The 8987-nt window shown below is 30.2% G+C and overlaps 1 protein-coding gene across 1 annotated transcript; it reads right to left on the bottom strand.

The window, feature by feature from the left end:
- Window positions 1–7370: 7370 nt before the first annotated feature.
- LOC102666392 (ATP synthase subunit beta, mitochondrial-like) lies at window positions 7371–7833 on the bottom strand (the record flags this gene model as incomplete). Its single annotated transcript, XM_041013714.1, has 3 exons — window positions 7371–7414; window positions 7500–7617; window positions 7741–7833. Coding segments are annotated over 3 exons (255 nt in total), but the record flags the coding sequence as incomplete, so codon positions are not given.
- Between the last annotated feature and the right edge of the window lie 1154 nt (window positions 7834–8987).

Here is an 8987-nt window from a genome sequence, read left to right as displayed (position 1 = left end):
GATTGAAATTGCATTCAAACTTTTCACATAAATGTGATGGAAAATGTTATGAAGTTGAAAATAATAATTTATAGTTATTAATTGTTTTAGAAATTATTCAAGTCAATTTTCTAACAAAAACAAAACTTGTCCAACTTAGTAGATGTGAAAATTGGTGTACTAGTCTAGAAACATTGGAACTGTAAGTCACCCACAATATGTAAAAGATAAGTTGTGCATGCCATTAATCAGATTCATCACAATAGAGAGATGAAACACAAAATTATTTCCAATAAAAACATACCTAGCCTAACCCAATATCCACAACCATGAAAAGGAACCAATGGATTGAGATCTTTCTAGCAAATTGTTAGACTAACCCAAAAAAAAAAAAAAAGCATAGCTGAAAGTCATTTCATCCAACATAGAAAGTCAAAATAAAATCATATGAAAATCTTAAATCACATGGAAGTTGTCAACATAGGTATTAAATAAACTGATGACAATGTTTTTCAGTCGATTTGAACATTATATAATAGTTGATTTTTATTGATTATGGGTCGAACATGTGAAGCTGATTGTAATAAGCTTTCGAAAGAAACTCTTCAACAAAAGTTCTCATAACTTCTGCTTTTGCTTTTCTTTGAGCAACAACCATTTCCTGAAAAAATCATGACAAAGAATGAAACATTTAGTGAGGAATATTGTGTTGATTCTAATAGGTATTTTTTTTGTCATCAACATTATTTACTAGAAACATTGACAATAGAAATTAAATTTTTCGGGTTGAATAGTGATAAATTACAATAAACTCTAAAATAAATAAATAAAAAGTTCAATTTTTAGTTCTTTGTTCTTTTCTTTAGCAAAAAACATTTCTCAATATTCCAGGAATTTTTAATAGTAAAAAACATCTGGAAAAGTAAACAAAAATAAAAACATTATAATATAGAAGAATACAAAACATTCAAAATATGCATACTCACATCACTTTTATTAATTATTAGCCATCATTTGTTTGATTATTTTTTTTGCAATATTTAATAACAACATTTTGAATAGCAATGAAAAAGATTCCAAACACCCTGAAGAAGCATACTCATAATCATTTTCCAAAAAACGTCCTAGATAGTAAAACTAAAAAGAATATGAAAATCACTAATGATATTGTTTTTGTTGAATACATTGATGGAAAAAATTAAAATATCACATTGAATTGTGATTTAAAATGCCAAACTTTACATGAACCCCAGAAATAAAAGAGAACTAAACTTTTCTAATTTTAAAAAGAAAAATCACCACTATCTCAAATGCACTCTTTGTTACTTGTTCATGTTGATTGAAAATAACAAAAGGATGTACTACTACTGTTTCTTTAATCACTTTCAGTCCTACTCATGAGCTTATAGTTGTCAGTAAACTTTAATCAATAATAAAATGTGTTGGAAAATACATTGTTAGCCCTACTGTATTTTTTAAAATAAATATAGTCACTTCTGTTTCATTTTTGGTTTTTTCATTGCTTTCTTCTTTGGCTTGTGTTTTCACTTTGTGACGTCGAGGAGGACTTCCATATTTCTCGTAATTCTTAATCTCCTTCAAAGACCGACACCGAAAGCCTGTCTCCTTATGAAAATAACTCTGCAAAAAAAAAGATAGTAAAATGAGTGATAATAACAAAAGACAAACGTGAGAAAACTTAAACAAGGTGATATTGCAATTAATTGATTCCTAGCATGATAGATAGGAAAATATAAAATCTGCAAGAAAAAAAAATAATAAAATGAACCATCATAACAAAGACCAAACAAGAGAAAACTTGTTAAAAAAGTTGATGTTGCAATTCATTCATTCCTATCATGTTAAATAGAAAAATATAAAATGACAAATAAATGGGAAAGGGACGGGGTACAATTATGATGATCATAGAAATAGTGTAGCTTTGGATTTTTCATCACACTCCACTTTAAGATATAAAGACCCTTAGCCCTTAGTATTTAAGGGTAAATTTGGACAGATAGAGACTTGTGAAATAAAAATGACATTAACTTATAATGCACTAATTGAGGAATATGGAAGGTAGAACAAATATGTTGTGGTTTGAAAATTATTTGATGACACAAAAGCAAGACACCTTTAACCTAATAATCTAACTTACTGAACATTGATTAAAATATACACTTAAGGTAGAATGAATGTTAAGGCGGAAAATGTTTATAGAGATTTTTAGCATAGAGTCATAGTTCTCTATTTGATGCTTTATGCAAAAATGGTTTTTATCAAATCTTCTTTGAGGATACTAGAGAAGATGATAGAGAAAGGAGGTAACATTATTATCTTGGACATTACTTATATATGGAAGGAAAACAATGGGATAAAATTGTGAACCCTATATAATCAACATTCTATTTTTTTTCTCATTTGGAATACACTACTAGAAAAAATGTATTTTAAGTCGGTTGTAGAGAGCATTTTAAGACAGTTTTGAACCGTCGTAAATGCCAATGTCGTAAAAGATAAAATAGATTTTATGATGGTTTTTGTAACCGTCTTTATAAGTGAAGTATTTTACAACGGTTTCCAGAACCGTCTCTATATATGCATGCTATCCTGTTTACTATGACAGTTATTTTCGGAATAACCGTCTTAGCATGTCTTGTATATCTATCACGGTTATTGCAATAACCGACTTAGAAAGAGATTATTTTCTATGAGATACTAAGACGGTCATCCATAACCGTCTTAGTATGTGTTGGATTTTTACGACGGTTTATTAGATAACCGTCTTAGATCATGCTCGAAGATTACATACAAAGACGGTTTTCAAGGACTGTCTTAGTATGTATTGTCATTTTACGGCGGTTCCCGAAACCGTTTTAGTATGTTCTTTTTTTTTCTTTTGGTTTATTTTTGGCGTTTTTTATTGCATTTTTTTTGTGTTTTGCTCTTCGGTTGCATTTTTTTTAGTGTTGTTCTTCAGAAGAAATACTAATGTTTACAATTATAATGACATAACAAAGATCCACAAGAAACAGACCCAAAGCTGGGAAGAAAACATACAAAGGAAACTTTGATTCGTTGAATCATAGTAGTCAATGTAGCCTACTCAAATTGGACATACAATATATTCATTGAATGTAAACAAAGCAAACTTCAAAGTATGTTCTAAATTAACACGAGAGTCAACAGTTAACTATATTTACCACAAAGTATAAACACAGGTTGTCAAGATCCATATAAGGAATAATGTTGCGAAAAAAGAGAGATCATATTTAACACGGTGTGTATGTTGGCCTCTGTCAAGGTGCTACAACTTAATCTTGATGCTAGGAATAAAGCTGTGAGCTCTTGGGTCTTAAGCGATAAACCTGAAAATGGAATTAGAAACTCGTTTAGACTTTTTTAAGAGCATCTTCAATGGATAAAATTTAAGCAACTTATTTTGACTTCTTTACCTTATGCTAATTGGTCTCTATAATATCATATTATAATTAAACAATTCATATATATTTTGCTCTCATTATATAATTATAATTATAAACAATTAAATTATTTTGTTAAATGATCCTAGAAATATATTTTTACTTATAAACAACCAAGGCTTAATTTTAAGTAAGGGTATCTAAAAATAAACAATTAAATGATCCTAGAAATATTTTTACCGTATTTGATTTCATTCGGTCTTTATGAATTTATTCTTTCATTGAGAAAAAAAAAACTACAAGAATACCAGATTTGATATCAATTGATAATAAGCCTAGAAAATGAAAAAAGCAAGCACCGAGAGCGCTTAACCCTTAAGCACCGGGATCTGATACCAATTGTCTCCTGTGAGGAAAGCTTGAATCATTCAACTTGTTTCCTACACCAGATACCTGATCTAAAACACCTCGTTTTTATTTTTAGGTGTGTATTTAAAGTGCATATAGTAAAATCAAGAATAAACACGAATACAAATAATGATTAATATTATATATTCCTAAGAAATTTGAAAACATAAAAAAAAACAATGGTTTTAATAGATAAATAAACAAAATGGTGCAGGATTAGCAAACATGGAAGCAGAATCTCAGAAAAAAGCATACCATGCTGGTGAGCGCTTTCCAACCTTGGGATCCTCTCCATAATACTTATCTGAATTAACCTCATACTTATAAGTTGGTGGAAAGTTTAACACGCCTTCTGACCATCCTCCAAACACATTGTACTTGAGTTCCCGTATGAGCTGTGTGATAATATGATGTCAATTTAATTTATTGAATAGCCAAATAATTTGATAGGATCCAGTAAAGTAGTAAGAACAATTGTAGAATTAGTTATAGTTGTTATTAGTACTTAGTTAAAAAATTGCCTTATGGCTTAGCTTAAATAGTAGAAGGGAAATAGAAAGCGAGACATTGTCTAAAATTATAATTTAAGTAATTCCTTACCTAGTAGTATTAGTGACTTGTAAATTTAGTATGAAATGAAAAAAGAATAACATTTGAATAGCAACACAGGTTACCAAAATATTTTTACTATTACCCAACAGATAAAGGGATCAAAATATTTTTTCACAGAAACTTTTTTCACAAAATAATAAACCCTCTCAAGTTGGCTTGAACCCAAGCAGGTTAGAAAACATCAAATTTGACCTTATTAATTGGACTCCAAAGAAATGTTTATGATCACAAAATACAAAATATAGGAATTGCTATAGTACCTGGTCTCTCTCAACCAATTTTGACCACTGCTTTTTTGAGAAGAAGAGGAGAAGGCAATATCCATGTAAGAGTTTATCACAAACCTGGTCTCTCTCAACAAATTAATTATAAGTCATAAGCTAGTGAAAGAAGCTAGTTTATCAAATACTTTTAATCTAATCAAATAAATTATCAATTAATTTAAATATCGTACCAAATACACTCTTGAATATTAATAAGATAAGGCAAGGCCAAAATTCTCTCCAAGAAAACTAATTTGGCATGAGAACATGATAGCAACTTACTCCACTTTTAAGAATACAGTTTAATTTTGATATGCTGTAAATTTTTATTGTTCATCAATTTAAAATACTTCAGATATGCTATGAATTTACGTTTAATTACATAGCAATTTATTATTAGGTGAAAATATAAAAAAAATACATCATGGACATATTTTATCTAAATCTTTAAAAAATTTTGATTAAAAATTAAAAAAATTAATAATTTTATTAAAAATTATGATATTTAATACATTAGTAACGTTAAATAGTACATTTTTAATAAAAAATATTTTTTATTCCTACACGTAAGGGTCAGTAAAGCCATTGTAATATACGCAATTATATCACTTGTTAAAAATAAAATTTAGAAAATATTTTCATTCAATACTAATTTGATTCTTACTGCTTACAATTAATGCTAAAACTAATTTTCATTCAATATTTTCCTACATTAATGGTCAAAAGTTAAAATTACATGATTACTTAAGAAAATTACTATATGTTTTTTTTTTATAAAAAAAATCATATAAGTTATATGTTTTAATCTTAATTTTCATAATAAAATTTAATATCAATATTTTTTCCGCAATCACATTAATAAAATTAAATATCAAATAAAAGAAGTGGTGCAAACACGATTTTGAAATGAAAAAAAAAACATATATAGACAATAGCAGAATGAGATTACAACCCAAGCCGTCTTAGACCACTAGGATGAGGTAAAAATCAGATAAAACGACATAATAATACCTGGAAGTAAGCCCTTTCTTGTTGTCAGGGTATATTACATAATATTGACCCATTATAATAGAATCATAGAATATGGATACCTGCAATGGTTCTAGTTTTTCAAAAAAAAAAAAAGGAAACAAATCAGAATTCATTTATTAAATTTAGTGAGCTAGGTATAGTCATAAAAAGAAACTCACAAACTTTAACGGGCTTTACGGTTTACTACACAGCTCATGTAACAAATCTCTTTCAGATGATTTCAATTAATTTACAGGAATAATAATTAACTTAGTCAACTAAATTAAATATGCTAATTATTTATATTATTATTTTAAAATTATCTTATACATATTTATCCATCTACAAATTGCTTATGTTTAGAGAGTGACTAGAAGTATAGTCATAAAAAGAAACTCACAAACTTTAACGGGCTTTACGGTTTACTACATAGCTCATGTAACAAATCTGTTTCAGATTATTTCAATTAATTACAGGAATAATAATTAATTTAGTCAACTAAATTAAATATGCTAATTATTTATATTATTATTTTAAAATTATCTTATACATATTTTAAAATTATTTATCCAATTAATTTACAGGAGAGAGGGATTACATACCAAGGATATAAAAACTTTCCCAATGTTTCCATAGAAGTTCACCCAGGAACCTAGATTTAGATAATTAAGTTGAAATTCATCATTAAAGTTGAAATCAAGGATAAAATCTGATGACAGATTCTAACTCATAATTACTTCACAAACCTTGATCTTTGGACTGCACAGGCATTTGTGAATAATTAAAGACCCCTCCAGAAAAATCAAGGAGAACAGAGGCAAAAAGTGAAGGGGTTTCCTCCCCTTATTTATGAGTTAAGCCATCTATTACTTATGAAGCAAAAGTATGAAATTGTGAAATAAGAAAATACAACTAAAATTGTGTGGAAAGTCATTGCAAAACCAGAAATCACATCAATTATGCTACAAAATCTGTAAGCTATAACTGTTTGCTTACAAGTAAACGTGAAAAACCATGTCTAGGACACAATACCAAACATGCTACATGTAGAACATAATATGGAGGGGGGTAAAGCATTCTGACCTGCGGAAAATATTTGATGAGGATCATAACTGGTTGAATTGTGTTGCAGTATAATTGTTTACCACACATTATTAGATGGAAATTAAATCATAGAACAACAAAAAAGAACTCTAATATTAAGTGATATTATAGTGATCAAGGTTTGTGATATTAAGTGATTGTGTTGCAGTATTAAGTGATATTATAGTGATCAAAGAACTCTATAATTATTAGCTGAGCCAAGACATTAAAATGTATATTTTCAAAGATTTAAGTGATATCACTGTGTTAAAAATATCAAATGACAAATATTAGTGTTCAGAGAAATATTATTTTATTAAGAATTAGCTTTATAAATATAGCACTTAGGTACTGTCATCGCATCTTTTATATCACGGAAGTGTTCACCCACAGTAAGCCCAGTAAGACCAACACGGGCATGAGCACCAGGGGGCTCATTCATTTGACCATACACAAGAGCACACTTGCTTTCAGTCTAATACCATGAAAAAACCATTTTAGACAAAATTAATAAAATACCCAAATGAAAGTATTATGAAGAATACTAAAAATGCCATGAAATGCATTCAATGACACCTGCTTATCATCAAGCTTAATGACACCACTCTCCAACACCAGCAAACACAGAGAAACCACCTAATCAATGGAAACAGACAGCAGGATACAGCATGGAAAGGTAAAAGAACATTTTACCAAGAATAAACTAAGTGTACATACATACCATGAGCTTTTGCAACATTGTTAATAAGTTCCATAATAAGCACAATTTTTCCTACACCAGCACCACCAAACAACCCAATCTTTCCTCCTCTTTGATATGGTGCAAGCAGGTCAACAACCTGTTCACAAAAAATTCATGCAAAAATCAGTAACCAGTCATAAGACACACCTGCACAAGTAACTTAATGAAGGAGACTAGATAAAATGCATTTACAAAAGAAAAACATAAAAAGGAAAAATACCTTGATTCCAATAACAAGAATCTGTTGTGCAGTTTCTTGCTCAACAAAAGCAGGAGCTTCTCTATGAATGGGCAAATAATGCTCAGTATCTAAGGCAATTCAAAATGATTACCATCAGTTTCATGAGAATGACAAAAAAGACTCTTACAATATCTACAAATCATATATCAGATCTTATATATATAAAAGGTTTTATGCGTTTCTTACTAATTTCTCCCTAGGCATCAATAGGCTCTCCAATGGCATTTATGATACGGCCAAGGGTACCCCTACCAATTGGAACCCAAATAGAATGCAAACACTATATTAGAAAATAGAAAATAAATGCAAGTAACAAAAAGAAAGAAGCTAAATTAGTGTAGGCAAAAATGTAAGTACGCTACGAGGAGATTCGACCAGTTGATCAAGATCAAAAAGAACAAAATATAATAACTATAGACTATTTGAAACTAACAAAAAACAATGACAGTGTGTTTTTAAACAATATGAGCATAAAGTGACACTAACTGAAATTGAGCAAGCTAAAAGAAATATCATGAAATTGAAATCCACCCAAATCAAACAATAAACAAATCATAAGTTAGCAAAAAGTATAAATTACATAATAGTAAAATCGATTAAAAGGCCACCAATTTCAGCATACCAATTAAATTAAATGTCGAAAATGCAGTAGGATACAAACTATCAATCAATCAATCAAAAGATAAGATGGGATTCTTTCAACAATGAAACAGCAACTCGGATACGAAAATCAAATCAAACCCAAACACAATAGTAAAGTAGAATTCACCAAATGCAAGGTTGAACTAATAATAAATAACAAGTTATTAGGTATTTACAGTAATAGGGGAGCCAGTGTTGAGAACGCACTAGCCTCTAACAACACCTTCCGTGGCATCCATAGCAATGGTTCAGACAACGCCTTCACCCAAATGTTGCGCCACCTCCAACACAAGCCTCAACGAGTGATCCAGAACCTCCAGCGCGGTCATGATCGGAGGCAAACCCTCGTCGAATTTGACATCGACGACGACACCAATGACCTGGCAGACCTGCCCTATCGCGCCCTTCCCGATGAATTCATCGGTCCAAACCGAGCAAAGCGGTGAAAGGCATGACCATGGAAGCTGCGGCCACCGGCGAACCGGAAAGACCGCGAACCATCCTTTGCGATCCTTCCTCGGCCTCTCGTGCTTGCTCCCGAACGAACTCAACCAGCTTCTACAACCTCTTGGTTCAGATTGTAA

This window comes from Glycine max, unplaced genomic scaffold, assembly GCF_000004515.6.
Source record: "Glycine max cultivar Williams 82 unplaced genomic scaffold, Glycine_max_v4.0 scaffold_82, whole genome shotgun sequence".
NCBI lineage: Eukaryota > Viridiplantae > Streptophyta > Magnoliopsida > Fabales > Fabaceae > Glycine > Glycine max.
The sequence above is the reverse complement of the archived record's forward strand: the minus strand, read 5'-3'. Positions and strand labels throughout refer to the sequence as shown.